The 21,062-nt window shown below is 39.7% G+C and overlaps 1 protein-coding gene across 1 annotated transcript in view; it reads right to left on the bottom strand.

Moving 5' to 3' along the window:
- LOC103377698 (RNA-binding protein Musashi homolog 2-like) overlaps positions 1 to 21,062 on the bottom strand; it is a 117,759-nt gene that overhangs the window by 8,484 nt on the left and 88,213 nt on the right. Inside the window, 3 exon segments of the mRNA XM_008308598.3 lie at positions 2,738 to 2,812; positions 3,324 to 3,438; positions 6,528 to 6,610. Coding sequence (XP_008306820.1) covers positions 2,738 to 2,812; positions 3,324 to 3,438; positions 6,528 to 6,610 — 273 coding nt within the window.

Raw genomic sequence — 21,062 nt, 5'->3', positions numbered from 1 at the left:
AAAAAAAAAAAAAAAGTCAGTGCTAAAACTGAAGCACGGCGGAGGAGCAGACAGGAGGAACTACGGTCTTCACACAAACACGGCAGCCACTCCGTTTGACCTCTGCTGAAGTCAGCCTCTGGCAATAATTATGGACAGTTCTTCAGAAAATAAAGGGGATCTTCTCCTTCTCAGAACTCACTTTTAACCTCTATTATGAGCCAGCTATTCTAAATCCTTCAAAGCTGAAAGGGGAAAAAGAGAAAGGGAGAGGAAACAAAAGCTTTTCATCGTTCATATATGAGCACCGTGCTCTTTCTGGTGTCACGAAATAACGGGGAGAGTAAAGACGGTACAAAGAACGGGAGGAAACCATTGAGAACCACAATAGTTTAATTATCACCTTCTTGACAGACTATCAGATGGAATAAAGCGGAAATGAAAAAATATAACTAGTATTATAACTAGCAGAGAACAGAGAAAAATAACTTTTGGACAAGGAGACGACTGACGGGAGATACTTTTTACAGCGTTAAAGACGTGTACGGCGCAGTAGGTTGGTGGTAGTTTTTTAAAATTATAATAACTTAGTGGTTTGCGGCACAAAAAGAGCTCGGAAGCCAGTGCAGTAGCCAACTGTACTCCCAGAAGGGATGTCAAACATGCGGCCCACGGGCCAAAACTGGCCCACTAGGGGGTATAATCCGGCCCTCTTGATGACTTTTGAAAGTGAAAAAAAATGCACAAACTCTTCATGTTTGTGATCTTCTGTCAAATTATATTAGATTAAATATGATAAGTTATTGTATATACTTGTACTCATTTGTGTGGGGGGGGGGGGGTTATTTAAATGTATAATAAATGTTATTGAGTTTGACACCCATGTACTACGGCCATCAGGTTTTATTTACCAGTCGAACACGGAATTACTAATATGCTAGTATAGTTAGCTTAAAAAGCTAGTGAGTCGAGATACAACAATTTGTCAATGAATTTATAATATAACAATAACAGTAAATTTACTACAAATTAACAGTGAATTATTAATCGTCGTCACTGACTTGAAATACAGAGCTGAGAATGAATGACGTCGTCTGCATAAAACTTCACAGGTTAAACACTGGGACTAAATATAACAGAAACAGTGTGTTCTGTGTTCAGTCACACCATCAATAATGATGGGGGGGGGGAGAGAATGAAAGGATGTGTGCATGCATGCTTCCTCAAAGGGCAGTCATGTGCACAGAAAGCCAAAAGCAATCCATGTGAAACTAACTTCATTGATTTGGAATTTGGATCTGAGCGGAATCAGAATTTGATTCGAAGTGAGGAACATTATTCTGATACAGGGTTTTAAATGGTTCTGATTTTGTTGGCTAAAGCTATGGCTCCCTCTGTGTGACGTACACTACCGTAGGCAGCAGATTTGTTCTTAACAGACGTGGGCTGCTGCTGCTGCTGCTGCTGCCAATTTGACACTGACGTAATGACAGGTGACAGATCAGCTCCTCTGTGGGTGTCGGTGGACACGAGTCCCTAAAACCGGACCATGTGCACTCCTCTGATATCATATTAAAAAAAAAAGCCTAAAGTATTAATTTCGACCATTTCCTTGGTCCGACTTTTTGGAGCACAGTGAGGCGGACGTAAGTAGAATAAAGAGGAAGTCCGCCTGCAGTGTGAGGGCTCGGCCGTACCGGAGCTTCATTTTTGGGGCACATTAATCACAGCTGCAGCGTTTTTGGCCAAATGAGGCCCATATTTCATTTCTACATCATTTTCCCTCATTGGCCCCAGTTTAATGCCCCAGCTCCGGTCCAGGAAGTTCCTCTCCTAGAATTACAGTTCGGAGCAGCAGCTTTAACAAAGATGTTTTTTCATTTTTTTTTCCAATGCACAATATAAAGGAAAACAGTTAAATTGCCGTTCTGTTGTAAAAGCAACAGAATAAAAATCATGTGATGCATGTTATTTTATTTTTTTCCTTTGCAGACGCTCGAAGGCAACAATCCTTACTTTTTCTACGGGTTGGTGATGGAGAGCAACAATATTTGGAAATGTCATTGTTCACACATGAAACTGTATGTACTAATGTCTATTCTTGTACAGTAAACAGAAACAGAGGACAGTGACAGTACGAGTGTGTGTGTGGGTGTGTGTGTGGTGTTTTTTATAGCTCTACTCGAGAGGAAATTTTTGTTTTGTTTTGTCCAAATAAGAACTTTTTGTGGTTCAAGCCATTGTTTCCCAAAGACTGGGTTGCGGCCCTTAGGTGGGTCGCAAGAGTTTTTTTTGGGGTCGTCTCGCATCATGTTTTCTAGAGTTTAAGAATAATGACTATTTACTTGGGTCGCGAAGGTTTGTGACTTTTAAAATAGCATTTTACTGTTAGCATTCATTGGATTTAAATAAAAAAAAATATATAAAAAATGCTATTGTCATTGAAACAAACACCACAACAGTAACAATTTACAGTTAGCATTCATTGGATTTAAATTGGATTTAAATAAATAAAAAAAAATTCTAAAAATGCTATTGTCATTGAAACAAACAAACAAACAAAAAAATGGTGGAAATTTCCAACTGTGGCTCAAATATAGGAATAGAAGAATAAAAATGATCATTTCAAACCCCCCTCTTCATCTCAGCCTCACTCCCCGCCCCCCATTTTGTTAACCACTGCGGTACAGGCTCATGGAACGCATCATATCTGTGATGTGTGTGTGTGTGTGTGTGTGTGTGTGTGTAGACCTCTTACCTGGAAACTGGTAGCTATAACTTGGAGCGAAGCCAGTGTAGCCTCTACTGTACGTAGCGACGATGTTTGGATAACCTGTAAAGAAGAAGAGTTCAGAAACCGTTACCTCCAGTGACTGGGTCGTCAAAATGTCTGACACTGAATGATTATCAGCCCTGAGGTGGATTCTGTGCTAATGAGTAACTGACATGTAAAGGTGGAATCATAATAAAAATTATGGCTGACAGAGAGTTAGTCAGTTCTAAATATATATCTGTCAAATATTCTTTTAGGAGAACAGTGGTTTTTCAAGATTTTCCTAACATAAAATAACCATATGTACAATTGTAAAATAACTAAGTTAAGAGTTGATTTTTCTTTTCATCTGTAAAATAACAATAAGTAATAATAATAATGTAATAATAAGTTAAGAGTTGATTTTTCTTTTCATTACTGGTATTAAAATCATCCGTTGGTTTGTACTTAATAATAAATAAAAATAGAATCGTGCCTTAAAGATAAAATAATCAAAACAGCAACATATAAATCAACCAATGACTGACAAGCTATGTTAGAACAGCGTCTGTAGATTGTTGTTCACACTTACTTAGCATTCCCATGCCCAGCATGAAGGCTTCCATGGTGTACGGCAGACCCCTGGCTCGACCTCGTGTCCCCGGAGGAAACATTACTTCCTTGGGCTGTGCCTTTTTGCATTCTACCTGTGAAGTATGCTGCTGGTTTATGGAGCTGCACATTTGAACGCTCATCAATCCTTCAGTGTTTGACACCATATAATGTATATGATACACTTATAGAATAAAAAGGGCAAAATAAAACGGGGCAGGTCATTAGACTGTGCTGTAACCATGCTCAAAATATCATGACAAACACAAAGCAACATCAACTACTGTCTAAATATTAACATGCTTACAAAGTTAACTGCATGAGCATTTGTTTTGAGGAGGAACGATAGCCTTTCCTCTCTACATATTGTACAGCGCCCTCTATGGTTGAACAGTTTAATTATAAATTCAGTTATGGCAGATTTGAAAGCAAAAAATCCAGGTCGCTCAGATATTCAGTGGCTAATAAAAAGTTTACTGTTTTTTAGTTCCGCAACAAATTAATTGAAAGTTTTGAAGTTTGAAGTATGAAAAAGAAAAGTAAGAATTTGTCATTTCATGCTGAATTAAACGGACAATATTCAACGATAATTTTGTATTATTTTTACTATTTCTCTCCACATTTTTAACAGGACCACTTTGAGGTTTTCTCTGGGCCGTATGTGGCCCTGCAGGCCAGTATTTGAATGGACACTTTTACCAAAAAATAACTGCAATATCTTGACTGAATACATCAGAAACTGGAATAAATATGAGCAGGAAGTGACATCAGAATCTTTTCACATCCTTCAGTCGCCGCCCGTGCTTCTGTGCGACCGTCTCTTCGCGCCTGCTCTTGTCTGATGGTGTTAACAATGAATGAGTTCACTTCCCCTGCTGGCCAATTTAAAGCAGGCCTGTCGATGCGGTGTTATGGACGGAGGACCGCGGCTGCAGGTTCTCTATAGGGAGATATTGACTGCAGTGAAGAAATCACGGTCAGCACTGTTCAACTCTCCAAACAATAAAAGCATGTGGTGTGCTATCATGTGAAAATCGATAGCGAGCGTGTGCACGCTCCTTCCTCCCGGTTGTTTGGATGAAGGCGGTCGGATGCTGACTCAGTGACATTAATACGAGTGACGAAGAGAAAGAGCTCACATTGACGGCAACGTGGACTCGCCGGATCTTTAAAGCGGAGGGGAGAGGAAGTGAGGAATTCTGATACGTACAGGGCGATTGTGTCGTATCGACGGACGCCATTTACAGGAGATGCAGATACGCTGAGCCGTTAAAAAACTTCATCTAAAAACATTGTTTTGTTGGGGGGTTTTACTTGTATTTTCTTCTATTTCTAACTCTGACATCTAAAACATTGTTTTGTTGTTTTTTTATTTGTATTTTCTTCTATTTCTAACTCTGAAATCCTAGGGCAGCGAAGAAGTGAGAGGATAAAGATGAAACGATGGGTTTTAGGAAGGACGACAGCACAAATATTAACAAACAAAATTCAAGACGGTTGTGAGACATGCTATGATGATGGTTCAAAGACGGGAGCTGATTTAAAAAAAATATAAAAACACGAAACTCTAAAAGTGAAACATGATGTTATAAATCCTGTTCAACCATAGGGATGTACAGTAAGAGGGTCAGTCAAAAAGTTCCAGGACAGATTTCAGAAGAGTCCGATTATGACTATGACTAAAACAACAGCTTCCATAAAACTTTTGTCGTGATATTTTTGCCAAACCCGTGTTAGGTTTTTTTTTTTTTTTTCAACTTTTTCGCTCCTGTTTTGGGTCCGGATGTTTGCTGTTTCCAGCTTCTGGATTTCTCCGTCAACAACAGCTGACTGTACCAGGACGCAGGCATAAACATGTTTCCATGTGTGGGTACCTTGGTACAGCCCACCTACTGCTATTTTGGAAGGGCACTTTGTGTAAGTACATGTTGTACTGCTGTTGCCCCTTTTTTTCTTCCCTTCCTCGACGTCGTTTGTTGGAAGAACTCTCGTCTTTGGACATATTTCTACATTACAAACTCTCACTAAATATGTTTAAAATTAGGAGGAATATTTAAAATCTCTGGTGAGTGACATCATAAATTAAATCCGTCCGTCCTGCTGCCTGTTTTGCCTCCATTCAGATTTACATTTCTGGATTTTGCAGATGCTTTTATCCAAAGCGACTTACAAGAGGAGGATCAACAATCAGGTTACTCAGAGGAAATTCTTGAAGAAGGACAGGAAAGTGAAACTGAAAGGTTGAGTCTTCAAGAGTTTCTTGAAGATAGTTATATTTATTCCCTATTTTTATACATATATAAACTCATAGGAACTTAATAATACGGCCATGGTTGAGATTTTTTGAGGTTGGACGGAGGTACTGTAGATAATTTGCTTTGGTGACACAGTGATAAAAAGGCTTATTGTAGGTCTTGATTGTGATGTTTTCTTTCTTTCTTTTTTTTTTTTTTTTGAGACAGAAATAATATTGAGAGTCAGGAGGATGACAAAGTGCCAAACACTGTCAGGAAAGGATGAAAAACATAATTTTGTTTTCAAAAGAAAACCTTAGACGGCCGATAAAGATTAATCTCAGATGTCAGAAAACTCTGACAGGAAACAAAAAAAAAGGAGGAGGAAGAGGAACTGACAAGAGGTGGAACAAAGAGTGGAACGTGATTAGATGGAAGCCAGGTGAAAGGGAACGACAGTGATGGAAAAGATGGGACAAAGAGGAAGTAGCCTGAAGAGTGGACTGAGAGGGAGCCTCCTCCTCCTCCTCCCCCCCCCCCCCCCCCCCCCGACAGTTCTCTGCCTAAAGACCACGAAAGACCACGGGACAGACTGTCACACTCACAGACTGTCTAACCACTCAACGACAGTGCAGACGCCGGAGTGCTGACACTTCCAGACCACATCACACTGTTGGGAAAAGTTTGGAGTTTACATCCAGCCGTCACAGTCGTCATCAGCTGGCTCCAATATTGTTGTGTAACTGTCAGAAAATGTGTTCAATGACCATTGTTACCCAAAATGCATTATCTATACCTGTCCGTTTTCACAGAGCCTGTGTGTGTGCTCGTGTGTGTGTGTGTGTGTCCAGTCTCATTTTTCAACATCATTTTCTCAGCCACACTGGGGAAAATCAAATATTAATCTTGATCTTTCTCCATCGTTGTGAAATGAGATGGGAGGCACTCACCATTTTATTATTGATTTCATGAAAATGGATCTCGCAGACTTTCTCCACCACATCCTCAATTTCGAATGTTACAAAGCCAAAGCCTGAGGAGAAGACAAAAGAGTGGAGACAATAGTGTAAGAAGCAGAAGAAAAAAAAAAAAAAAACAGACAGAGAAGAGGCGGTAAAAAGAAAAAAAAAAAGAAAAAAAAAGGGCAGCGCTGGTCACAACTGCACAGACAGGATCCATTTATGGCCCGCAGCATTAATTTATTCATTAAGAGGTAAAATTGGGGTCTGGTGACCTTCGGCTTGTTTTAAAGACCTGCGACCATCACAATGAAGTCACGGCGTGGACCTGAACTATTTCTTTGAAAGCATGAATTGCTCCTCGAAAACGGACGACGACGACGACGTCGCAGAAATGACTAAAACCTGTTTTTCATTACATGGAAATTACGCTGCCTCTGCGGTGTTTTTAATGAAGATGTTTACTGTGTGAAAAAAAAAATAGACTCAACTTTTCATGTGATTTTAAGTGCTTACTTAATCCTGATTGGTTTGTTCTTCTTTCAACCACCAGCCTGAGGATAAGGATTTAATACAACGTGTCCGTCTTATATGAAATATTAAACAGTAAAATACCAGTACAGTAACCCTTGAGGATCAATTTAATACGTGTCCGTCTTATATGAAATATGAAACAGTAAAATACCAGTACAGTAACCCTGAGTCTTTCAACGAGCAAAAAAAACAAAACATTTGACACAGAAATACCACAACATTGAATTTTAGACAGAAGAAAACAGCGACATAACGGTGTGTGAATTGCCGCTACAACGATCAACACTGCATTATTATGGAAATGGTTTGTAGCCATTGATTTTCAACAGCTCTCCTCCTCTGTGTACACTCAGGTATACAGTCCAACACCAGTATAAATATTGACATCATCAGCATAACTGTACATGCAACACGCCCGACTCCATATATGGATCGCTGGGCATCAATAGAGTTTGCAGCCTTATTTACACATCCTCTCGATCAAAAACAATGAGAAGGCACGTACAATGGGAGGTGGAGGAGGGAGGAGGTAGAGAGGGGGGAGGAGGAGGCGGAGAAAAACACAGTTAAGCTTTTTAGAGTCAGGAAAACCCTGAAAGGTAAATGAATGTGGACAGAGAAATCGATCGAGGCAGCAAGGCATCTCACTACATCGTAATGAGCAGAGTGAAATAAGTTACGCAGATTGATGGGAGCGGGTGAGAAACACACAGGGCGAATCAGGGGGAGAGACGGGGGAAGACCTTCTCTGATGAAGTGGCCGTTATTAAAAAGAAGAAAAAAAAACACAGACAATGAAGTTTCCTGTTGGTCTACAGCTCAGCACTGACAGACGGACGGAGACGGACGCAGATTTAATGTCATCGTTTTTATGGGCGTTTTTTTTTTTTTTTTTCAGAACAGACCAGTGTTCATTCATCTCGGACTTTTCAGGGTTGGATCCAATCCCAGCCGTCATCAGGTTCACACCCAGTGATGACCATTTGGCTTGTCATCAATGGGCCACATAAAGAAACAAGCAAACACTCACGCCCACATTTATACCTTTGGTCCATTAGGACTGAATGATTAACCCAGAGTGTGGACCAGGAGTACCAGGAGTACCAGGAGTACCAGGTGTACCAGAAGTACCAGGAGTACCAGGAGTACCAGGAGTAAACCTACCAACATTCTATACAGAAGGACCATCAGTTACAACAACAAATCCAACCGAACCTGTTCTTGATGTAAGGTCAACACACTGACCACTGCACCACTGTATGGTCATATAATCTTAATTACAGATGCTAACCATTAGCTAAGGCTAATCTTTAAGTGCCTCAATCCTCAAACAGTTTTATATAGTGTAGAAGATGTGAATAAAAAAAAAAAGGAAAAAAAAAGAAGGTAAACATAGCGTACGTGTCCCGTCTAACAGTTCCAGGAACTCATTTCAATGTGTGAATGATCGTTTATGGATTTTCTCCTCAAGTTTTGTTCTTGTTGTGGTTTTGATCAATACGGTTAAATCTGGATGTTGGTGCTGCAGCGTCAGGTTGACTCTATGTCAGGGAGGAGACACGAACCACAAACAAAAGCTGAGGCCCAGGAAACGAGTTTCACACCGACGTCTGGTCACATGACCCAACAGAAAAAAGGACAAAAAAACGTCATTATTGACAGAAACAAGGCTGTTTTTTTTACAGAGAAGTCAACTGACGCTGCCTCCTGTGAGACAAAGGCAGAGCAGCAAATATCACAGCAGACTACGAAACCTCTCGCAGTGATTGTCCTCAGCTGGGAGGGAACGGTACCAGGGAACCCAATATCTCTTGATCAGTGACAAACTCCAGGATCTATAATCTGGTACCGTGTTCTCGACACCGGGACATGTTCTACATTTGTTCTCCTGGGCTCCACGGCAGATAAATCTTTGTCCCCGATCCATTAAAAAAAAAAAAAAAAAAGGAGAAATTCTACGTTATTTTTAAAGTAGGACCTTTTAATAAGTTTGGATTAATTACTGATAATTAGTAATTATGAACAGCTGTCTCCGGATTCATCCGTATCATCTGGCAGGTGAAGATTGTTGAATACAGATGTGTGATAACCAGTGTGTGTTAATGAGGTTCTCCAAATTATTGTGCGTTTTTAATTTGAACACCTTTTGTGTCAACGGTTGACGACTAAATCCTGTCGCTGTGATGTTGATGACAGAGCTTCTTCACTGATCTCTAGTCAGTTTTTTTTTTTTTTTCCCCCCCGTGGTCTGGCTGTGGTGCCTTCATGACCTTTCGTGTCACCGTGTGTTGCCGGCGTTTGAGGGAAACATTCACAATACAGTACGTAAGCGAATCCGCCGATGGTGCTGCGTTACAATGAGATCCAATGACAATCAGCCTGGGCTGTTGCTGGCGTGAGTTAAGTTCCTCCACATCCAGCACCTCGCTCCCTGTAAGTCCATGAATCTCATTTTCTAGCTATTTCAGATCTATTTTTGTCCAGCAAAAGAATGAACACTAATGTCGTTTTTTTTTTTTTACCCCTTTGGGCTGAGTGGAGGGAGGAAAAAAAAAATCTGAATTATCAAGAAGGCAAACTGAAAAGTGCCGTTTTTTTTATTTATTTAAATTCAAATGACACTTATTTATTTGAATTCATGTTTTAATCCATTTTGAAGGTTGGTAGTGCTGCATCACTTCCTAACCAGTAGGGGGAGATATAGGAGCACATGTTATTTAAGACAGCCACTGTATAAAATTGTGATACCTAAGATAACGTGTGACAACAACACAGCTCCGCCACATCAACTGTCCAGTTTAGCTGGACTTTAAATGTCTGGATATTTTACAGTAGAACTTCTGCAGAAATCTTTAAAGCTTTTTTAAATCTCTGGAGTCAAACCACAAACATATTTCCAGAAATGGACCCTAATTGTACCCAAGGCCTTAATGAAGCACAAATGCAAAATGGAATTTCCCCCCTTTCCTTCTTTGGATGTCATCCCTGAAAAGGGGGAAAAAAAATTTCCCTTTTCCTTCTTTGGATGTCATCCTGGAATGAAAAAGGGGAAAAAAATCATATGTGGTGTTTCTGACAATGTGGACCAAAAAAAAAAACAAAAGAAAAAGATGAGCAGCGCTGCAGAGATGACCGTCCAAACTGAAAACACCTAGCAGCAAAAGCGACACAACAAATCATTACGCGGCTAAATGACTTATGACAGTGATACTTGGCTTGGTTCATTACTTCGAACAAATGAGGAGTTCAGTCAGCTCACTGAGCAGATGTGGCTCACTGGCAAACGTGACCAGGAGCTGACCTCAGTCTGCGGCACCGTCCCCCACACGGCGGCCGGCCGCAGCTGCGGACGCAGAACAACTTCAGTTTTCATCTCTCTCCTAATTCGTCAATTCTGTATTTAAATCAATCCTGTTTCTAATGCCGTGAAATGATTTATCTCCAATATTTAGAACTGTATTGTGGTTACGGCTCCGCCGGTTTATTTATTTATTTATTTATGGCCGTGCCTCCAGTCAGGATCAGGTATCTGAAAATGATATTCCAGATTGTAATGAACAGCACAGGTTAGTGACAGATGTGTCAGCAAATCAATCTGCCTGGTCTGAATAAAATGATGGTTAGAAAATATAGAGTTACATTTTTATAAGAGCTGTCGAAGGGAATTAAGGAAAAAAAAAAACTTTTATCTACTCCCCCAACACAAATCCACACAATTCCTGACTTTATATCTACAATCTAAACGGCTTGATTTGAACAAAATGTATTTTTAATGTTTTTGTTATTATTATTATTATTATTGAAAATGACATGTATTTTTAATGTGTTTTTGTTATTATTTTTGTTATGATTATTATTATTTCAGTACTCTATTAACTTAATATTAACTATTAATTACAGGTCACATTTCACTGTGACAATAATTCACTTTCACTCCATTACTTGGTTACCATATCAACACCACTTAGCCACCTAGCAGCATGCTAACCAACCAGTGTTCCTTATTCTTCTTAAGGTTCTTCTTAAGCATCTATTTCCTTTATTACTTTATATTTCCACACAGATGCTTCCTAAACACTTAAAATGTAAAAAAAAAAAAAAAATAGAAAGTACAGATGGTGGGCAGAGTCCCTGCTGTTGAACACAGCAGCTAATACTGATCTGAAGAGAATGTGGAGTTTGGGCACAGTCTGTAGTTCAAGTCCAGTTCAAATCCAGTTCGTTATTATTTAACTAAAAAGTGCAACGAATAACTCAATTTATCGTTTAATCAATAGAGTTTACATCAACTGGATGAATGAAAAGGACAGAGACAGATGATGCTGATGTCCAGTCATCGACTGATTTATATGTTTACATGTTTCTGAATGAGCTTTCAAAAAAAAAAAAAATCTCCTCTGCATGTTTTAAAGGTTTGTTCATGGAACGTGACAGATCGTAGCACTTTTTATGATATAAAACTCCACATACTGTAAACACACACACTCTCTCGCTCTCTCTCTTTCTTTCTTTCTCTCTCATCTGCAAAAATAATAAAGCCCCAATATTACATTATTCTCAACATTACGGCATAAACATGTCTGATTATTAGATTTGTGCGAGTATTGCTGCTGCAAGTAAACAAAACAAAGTATTAACCAAGCGCACCTCCTCTGTCACTGGCAAAGATGGAGTGCTGGTTTCATCTCCCTGTAACTGCTCCCACCCCCACAACACCTAGTCTGATGCTCCTCTGCCTGACTCCATAAAGGTGTACTGTAAGGAGGTGCCAGAAATCCCAGCTCTGACAGGCTAACCACTGATGAGGGAGAGATTTCTCCGAGTCTCACGACACACGGCGCTCTGTTGAGGACATTTCTAAAAATGGTGCCGCTCACAAAGTGCTGTCTTCACCACTTACAAAGCCGAGTCATCATCCCCGTCCTCCAAGTCTAAGTGTTCACGTCGGAGAACCTGTCCAAGTCATCCATTCTCCAGTCACACTGAGGCTGCAGTTCCAGTTGAAAGGGGGTTTGAGTGTCTCTCAGGTCTCAGTTCTTGGACTTAGTTCTGTACCACTGGACTACAGACAGTCGGAGGATTCCTGCCTGCCACACAAACAGTTCTGGGTTTGATTCCACCCAGTCTCTGACCCCTGGTTGGGTTGTGTTAGGTAGGGTAAAAAACGAGGGATGTCCGATATCTGATATTGTCCAAACACTTGATTTTTCAATTCCAATATCAACTGATACCGATATAGTGGGGCAGTGTTGGTCTGAATCCCCCGAATTCCAATACTATTGAGCGCCTGGTCATTTTTATTTATTTATCTGTACAATCCACTGTATGAGTTGCTGGCACCAGCAATCTGCATACAATCTCCCGATTGTCAAAATAGAATAATAAAATGAGCTGCAATGCTGCCATCTGGTGGCTTTCACTTTCATATACAGCAGTTTTCCCCCAAAACTATTTTTAGGTCACACATCATTCGGCGAAAACCAGGCATTGTGTTATCAGGTTTCCATAATCATAGAAAAAAAACCCAATACCGATTCTTACAGATATTACATAGGAATTGTGTTATCGGGTTTCCGTTATCATAGGAAAAACCAATACGATTCTTACAGATTTTACATAATTATGCTAATATTAATATATATATAATATCATCAGACTAACACCATGGTGACCCCCCCCCCCTTTCCCATGAGTCTTTGGGATAATTATTGAGTCTTCAATATTCTTGCCTGAAATAGTCTTAAGATGTATATTCTAGTAATTTTATAATTCCAGTTTTAATTCTAGTTTTCTCGAGGTTTCGCTAAAACGTGACTGCGCTAATACATTCGCAAACGAACACAAAGAGGCAACAGGTTGTGGATGTAAAACAAAAAAACAAAGCGCTAACCTCCTGGTGTTTTTCTCTCTCATAATAACACGCTAATGTAATTACACTGGCATCAAAACAATTTGGGCTTTAATTACACAAGACACATCAAGACGAAAACCGTGAGAGAATTTCCACTTAGAAATCAACTGGCATGACCAATGAAGTGAGTGTGTGCGTGAGTGTGCGCGAGTGTGTGTGAGAAACGGAGAGCCATCAAAGACAGAGCGAGATGGCTGGATGATTGAATGAAGAAGACAGACAGGGTGTGGGAGAGCCTTTCTAATTAGACGATAGCGCTGCTCTCAGACAGAATTTAATGGCAATCTATGTGTGACAGATGAGACTCTGTGGACGCTGTTATCTCTGAATTTTCTGTGGAGCTCTCTCCTCATCCACATTCTCACTCCTGAATAACAGCGGCGTGGTTGCTGATTATCAGCAATTGTTTGATTTTTCTTTTTATTTTGTTTGTTTGTTTGTTTGTTTTTTTATTTTAATGAAGAAGTGCCTCTCGCAGGCCGCTCGGTGAATTGTATGTATATTTGATGACACTTGTCCTGCCGAGAACGATGAGTGTATCTAATCTAGTCCGTGATTTTACTACCTGCTAATAACTGAGGACACTGTACTTTACTCATGACAGAAATAAAAATATATATATGTCATGTGACCAAAAAAAAAATGAAAAGCCAAGATGAATGAACTGAATACAGTCGATCTCTTATTTCCAGTTTACAGTTTGATGAACTGAACAAATACTGTATTTATACAATGAAAAAAAAGGTCACTCTGTCCTGCTCCTAATACAGCAGAGCAAAGTGAGTTTGAGAAACAAGCGTGTCAGGTCACTCTGTCCTGCTCCTAATACAGCAGAGCAAAGTGAGTTTGACTGTCCTTTAAATGAGGGTTCCCAACCCCAGGTCCGGGGACCAGTTCTGGTCCGAAGGTCATTTGATAACGGGCCGCATTGGGGACACAGTGAAAAAAATTACTTTAGTTTTACTTATTTTCTTCATTCATCAGTGATATCACTTTACTTTTTCATGTAAAAAAAATCTGGCAGTTTCAAAAAATGATCATATCAATTCTGATACTAACAGAAAAAAGTCTAAAAGTTGTTTTATTTAAAAAAAATGTAATGATCTTCCATCGATGGCGCGGTATTAGTAGTTTGCAGTAACAGCCGACCGGTCATTGGTACAAAAACAAACACATTTTCACCAGAAAAACGATGGTAGTCTGTGCTCGTGATAGTCGTCGGCCACTTCATTAGTCTGTGATTAACCCCGGACACATGATTGGCCACTCGGCCTTTCGAGAGAGGGCGACAGCACAAAGACAAGTGGCTGAAGGTGTGGAGTGAAACCAAACAAGAGTCGATGTGGTTTTGACCGGTGTGCAATAGATGCAAACTGTGAAGGCATCATGGGAAACGCTCTGGAATCAGACAGATGAGAGTAAAGTGGGTCAGGTATGAGGAGAAGTCAAAAAGGTCAATGAGGCTTTTAAAGGATGAAGCTAATGAGGCTAATTCTCTACTTATGCTACGTTCACTTCTAAACACTTTCATCAGAGAATTCCTGTTCCGCAGACGTTCAGGGATTTCCTTCTCACCAAGTCGAAATCTGCTCATTTGACTGGATGAAGGACTTTTTTCATTTTGGGGAAATGAAAAGAAAAATAGTGTTGTTTGATGGAAACCCTTTTCAAAGCTTCACGTTTAAAATCTTTCTATTCAGCAATTTTGGTTTGATTTCCAAATTGTTCATTTTCTTAGGGCTTCAAGGCTCAATAAAAATCCAATACAACAATACTCCGCACATGAAGTGACACGGCTGATTGGCCCAAAACAGAAACAAAAAAAGCTTGAGGAACCAACGACAGCCGGTATGCTAACGCCCCGGTGAATTCATACACCAAAATCTGGAAGCGGCTCCCAGCCCGAAACTTTCTTCATAACATTGGGTTTTAAACAAATTAAAATCTCGCTGCTGTTATTGGAACGATGCAGTCACTCCTTAAGGGTTTCAACAAAGTTACACTTTTTTTTTCAAAAACATTTTTCTCACTGTATATACTGTCAATGTCAATGGACTGTCCATATTTTTTGCATTTCTTGGGCAGATTTCTGCTTCAGTTTTGTGAGTAGAAAGGTTCAATTCCAGCTACTTGAGCAAGATGTTTAACCCCAAAGTTTCCCATCATTCCAGAGCCCCACAGTGCCCCCAACCCCCCAGCCTGGACAAACAGGTATTGCAGCATAAATGGAAGATGGCATTAAAACTCTGCCAGTCTCATTACGTGGATTTCCTGCTGCGGCCGCCACTGAAGGCAGAGAGTTGATGGTAATTCTTCTCTTTGTCGGGTGGAGATTTGACAACAAGGCGCATGGAAGGGGAATAAATGTTATGGATGTTTCTGACGATCTTGGTTTTTTTTAAACTATTGCCACGGTGGATTTCCCTTGTCGACAGTTTTCTTATTGATGACTATCGGGGTGTGGAGATAAATTGAACAATAACAAATAGTTTCCAAAACACATTACTGTCGCAAAAGTTAAAGGGCAGATTTTTGCAAAATGATAAGACCAGCTTACAGCCCTGTGGTTGGTACGGTGTCCCCTGGGGGTAGAATTAATTTCCCCACTAAAACAGAGAAGCCTGTGAGGTTCACACTTGAAAAAAAGCCCTAAAAAAATAGTTTGTCATGACATTATTTACACCGAAAACGTCACAGTTTTCTAGATCGTTTGTATCTGAAATCTATCTTTAAGCAGTCTTACTGGAGTGCCATCAGAGCTCCCATCTGTTCATGCAAAAGGTCATCATCAAGTGCAGCTGCCAAGATGTCACTTTCCATCTTTCCAAACATTTTCTCTGGGTGTGATCCACTCCTACCATTTAGTCACAACAGAGAGTGCATGGAAAGCTAATCCTCCAAACTCTCCGTGATCCAATGACATGGATTCACCCTATTTTCCCGGCTTTGCAGCACACGTGTGATGCACTTGTGTGCAGAGTCCGCTGAGTCCCACACATACTGCTTAGCTCAGCTCAGCTCGGCTACAGAACAAACCTCCGTCCTCCTTCATATATGTCACACACACTGGGCCATCGATTTTACCCTCCTACAGGGGAGGAAGCATGGGGTAGGTCATTCTTCTGTGTTTATTCCCCAGGAATGTGTCGTTCATCAAGTGCAATAAGCAACGCAAAGGAGAGGTGATAAATAAAAAAGGACAACCAGAAAAAAAAAAGAAAAAAAAAGGGGGTGAATTTCAATGATTCTGTTTGAATAAACGCACGACCTTTCCTTTCAAGGACTTTACCAGTATTTTAGTTTGTGGTTAAATGTTTGTTCAAGCGCTTATGAATATGCAAACACACTGCGTGTGGAGATGATGCTAATTTATGTAGACATCAGAATAACAAACTTAAAAATGAAATGGTGGGAACACAACATATTTTGCATTTGAATGAAAGATCAAATACAGGCGTAAAACGACCTGCGAGGGAACTGATATCCTTTGTTGTCCACGTTGGTTAGAACAGAAAAAGAAAAACAGCTCAGTAAATTAATGTACTCTGATAACAGGGGGTCCTCGACTTACAGCAGCGTTTGGTTACTAGGGGAGATGTAACTCGAGTTTTCACCATAAGATGGAACTTATATACAATACATATCGCAAAATATGTGGGAAAACAGAACCTGACATCAGGAAAACGATTGCGTTCACATGGAGTTAGTCGCAGTAAGTCTGCTGTCGAATTCTTTATTGCCCCCTATTGGGGGTTCGCAGTGGGACACAGTAAAAAAAGTACTTTAATTTTACCAATTTACTTCATTCAAAAAGAATCCAGTCTTATCGCTTTACAGTTTCTGTCAATGTTTTAAAACAACAGGTCATTTAGACTCTAAAAACTCTAAAAGATTGAAAATTTAATGATCCTTCAACGATGGCGTGGTATTACCGATCAACAGTACCGGGAGATTCTGGCCAACCAATCTTTGGTACAAAAAGGTTGGAGACCACTGGGCTACAATTCGGTCGGACAAGCAATGCCATCAGAAGACTCGTAGATTTGCTTATAATGAAGGGCAAAAGCTAAAGGGAAAGTGGGGACAGTCAGTCGAGCACATTGCACAAGATCAAGGAAAAACACCTCAAACTATATCCACGTTAAATGGTCTGTAACATTTTTGGTTAGGTATCAGATGTATGTACACATTTACCCAGCATCTTATAATGAAGGGCAAAAGCTAAAGGAAAAATGGCGAACCAGCGACAAACTTTAACAGAGACCTCCTCCTGGTCAGAATGAGGAAACAAGACGTCCTTGATAAAGGACCTGGGGGGTGGATAGTGATGGGTAGTTGACTGGTTATTCCAGCAGTTCTAAAGTGGGGACAGTCAGTCGAGCACATCGCACAAGATCAAGGAAAAACACCTCAAACTATATCCACGTTAAATGGTCTGTAACATTTTTGGTTAGGTATCAGATGTATGTACACATTTACCCAGCAAAACACTCTATAAAGTAAATTTCCACACACCAGAGTGGTTATTAAGTCTTAAAAAAAACCAACAAAAAAACACCCTTAACACACTTTAAGAAAAGCTCCCGTTGATGGATTAGCCTTTTGATTGGTTCAATTTAGGATATAATCAATTAATATGGTTCAAAAACAAAATACCATCGCTCATCATTCAGTTTTTAAGCAAACAAAGAAAAACATTTTGCATCATTTAACATTCAGGGACATCCATCACCTGTCACTCAGGACAAGACTATCGCTCCAAAGTCACAGAGACCATAGGATTATCCATCAATCATTAACAGACTGACAAGCAATTTTCCATGCAGTTAAAGCTGCGTCATTAATACACTGTCACTAATATGACACACTGTCCTGCTTATTACTGGGCTGCCCACTAAAAACAACTACGTTTTCCATATGGAACAAAGAAAAATGGAGTCATTTTTCACGCTTTCAAACTCGGTGAGTTTAGGTTAAATACAGTAGTTATTCCCAGTGGGATTTTCTAACAACTATTGTCTCTGTTGAACTACTGTGTTTCCAATAGTGGTTATTTTTTTTTTCTCTCTTTAATTTGGTGTTTTATTTCATAAATTTAGGAGGATGTTTCTGTTTAAAGTACATCATCGTCTTATTGCCTTGTAATGACAGGTTTAAGTCACTAGGTACACTGGTATAAAATAAATAAAAAAGTCTTAATTATGTTGTAAAGAAAGCAGTGAACTTTTGTAGTTTATTAAAGTACCCTTTTTTAATTTTTAACACATTTTTGGAAACAGTAGTGAAGCACGTTTTAAAGCTGTCCGAGTAGATTTTTTTGACACAAAATATTCACTAATAATAATAAAATATTATTATTATTATTATTAGAGAAGAGTGCAGATTAACGACATCACTGGACCTAAAGCCTGCCAGGATTCTAATTTAACTCATTTTCTTACTTCCCGCTCCACCTGTAAACCTGAGCCCAGGACCAGAGGCCTACATTAGAGACGTCCTTTGTATTTCTGTATCAATACAGACCTTTCAAGGAAATTAAATCTAAGTCATTTACCTGCAAAGAAAGCAGTCGGAAAAATTAGACACAAGTTGTTCAGCCTGAACTAAGCTATTGATTTTATTAGTTAATTCACTTTTGTCCAACATGCCTAGTCTCACAAGGTTATTCATCCACATCATCTGGCCATTGACCAAACACTGGACCTGACCTCTCTCAGTGGATTAATGGCTTTCTCGGCCGTGGCCTTTCATACAGAGAAAACACAGACTGGTGTGTGTCACGATGCTGTGATTATTCCTGGAGAAATCCCAGCCAGACACGTTATAACTCTACTCTGGCAACATAAAAAATAACAATCGCTATTTGTTTACTTTGTGCAAACTCTTGAATATGTCTTTCTCTGACACAAACATCAATAACTTTTATTAAGATGACACTACAGTAACGATGATAAATACAAACACTCATCTCGCCTATGGATCGGCCGGTGGTGCACGCTCCCCGACAACGACGCTGCGAAGTCAGGGCTGCTGTCATCAGGCATTTCATTTGGCTTTCTTTTACATTCACAGTCTCCCTGTTAATCTTGTTCACTGTTGAGACATCGACAGTGGGATTGTACGCCATCTGTTAGAGATATTACAGATGCCTGAGATCTGAGAGAGAGAGTTTCTTACAGCGGCCGTGCTTGATATTCTGCCTTATTGGAAATGACACTGGAGCTACATACAGAGAGAAACCAATGACGATCTGTCTTATGTCATACACACACATCATTATTCACCGCTAATATGAGTGGGAGAGTTACAGTGGGGGGGGAGTGGGGGGGAGTGGAGAGTAAAATATGCAGCGGTTGTTTGATATTTTAATATCTTGACATCACACAGTAAAACTGACGGAGGAGACGAGAAACTGCAGTGATTCAACCAAGATGAGTCCAGTTTTATGGTAAATAAGAAAGTTTTTAAAGGACCCCGATGGAAAACCTTGACCCCTCAAGGTCGTTCACAGAAAACTGTCACAACAATGATGCTATAAAACTAGGGAAGTCCGTTATTAACTTGCCTATATCCCATATTGTGCCAAACATTTTAGATTAAAGTGTTTCTCAATTATTTTCTGCCATGCTCCCCCTAGAGGACAGAAGTTTATTCACCCCGCTCGACTCCCAGAATTGAAATACTAATGAGCGCCTGGTAATATTTATTTACATATTTATGTACTATATGTAGTACCTAGCTAGTAAATGAGTTTTGATTAAAATATATATTTTTTAGAAGTAACAAAAAAAAATTAAAAATTAAAATTAATCAACAAATATATACAGTTTTTGCTTTTAACCCTAAAAGTAATCAACAAATATATACAGTTTTTGCTTCATTCTCCACTTGTTTGTAATAGTTAAGTATTTTATCATATTCAGTATGATGAGTTCATGGATGTCTGTTAAGATTTTAATTAATCTGAGGATTTAAGGTTATGAACTTTGAAAAAAAAAATACAACAAATGTGTCTGTGAATGTAGTATCGAATTAAAGTTTGACAACCATATTTTAGTCACAAATGTAAAAAAATAAAAAATACATATTTGTAATGAATAATGTTTAACATTTAAGTGCGTGGACTGATCGGCCATCTTGTTCAGTCGTCCGTCTTTATTCTTAACGACTGCTGGAAACACGACAGGTTTTTGCCTCTGACCCAGTGACAGCTCAGCCACCGGGCTGTTACCCATTCACTGTCTCTCTCTCTCTCTCTCTCTCTCTCTCTCTCTCGCTGTGTGTACCACATTACCTGCCTGTTTTATTGTCTCCTCATCCCCTCTTAATCCCGTTAAGGTTGTTCTTCTTGAGGAACTGTGTTCTTGACCTCCCCCCTCTCTGTCTGCCTCTCTCATTTGAGCAAGATAACAAACAGGTCACCCCTGGGGCTTCAGCATTCTCCCCCAACATCATCGGTCAGACAGACAGAGCGTACACTGACAACGCGGGTGTAAACCCAGTCCTATAATTGACCCCCTCAAGCATTTTTTTTCTCCGGCCGTCAAACATATGTAGGTACAGAGGAGCGCAGATGGGCGTGGATATATTGTATATGAAGAAGACGTAAGAGAGTGTCACCTCGCCCTTGGGGAGAAACATAAAGCAAACCACTGCTTTTGACGGTTATAATTAGGGACATCGGAAAGCAGGTTATCAATACTGGTCTCCAAGGACGAGCTCCTGCTGATGGAGCCAAAAGAGTCTATTGATGTGGAGTAATCATCTAGAAGTTCCTCCATTAAGCTGACTGCTGTGGAGTGGTGGAGCACACGGGCAGAAACACTGGGAGAAACGCAGGACAACGTTGATGGAACCGCGAGTTATTGACGCACACGAGCACGCCCACACACCAAAACACACACACACACGAAGAATAAGCAATAATATTTATAATATTATAATATAATATAATAATATTAATATTTATTTCTATGTCATTTTGATTGACAACTTAATCAATATCAACTGAGAGACAGACGGGGAGTTTTCTCATAACAATTTATGTTATTATATTTGTGTATATATTGTATATATGTGTA

The sequence above is a fragment of the Cynoglossus semilaevis genome, chromosome 4 (genome assembly GCF_000523025.1).
Source record: "Cynoglossus semilaevis isolate Cse_v1.0 chromosome 4, Cse_v1.0, whole genome shotgun sequence".
Classification (NCBI taxonomy): Eukaryota; Metazoa; Chordata; class Actinopteri; order Pleuronectiformes; family Cynoglossidae; genus Cynoglossus; species Cynoglossus semilaevis.
Note: the sequence above shows the minus strand (reverse complement) of the source record. Positions and strands in the feature narration are given on the sequence as shown.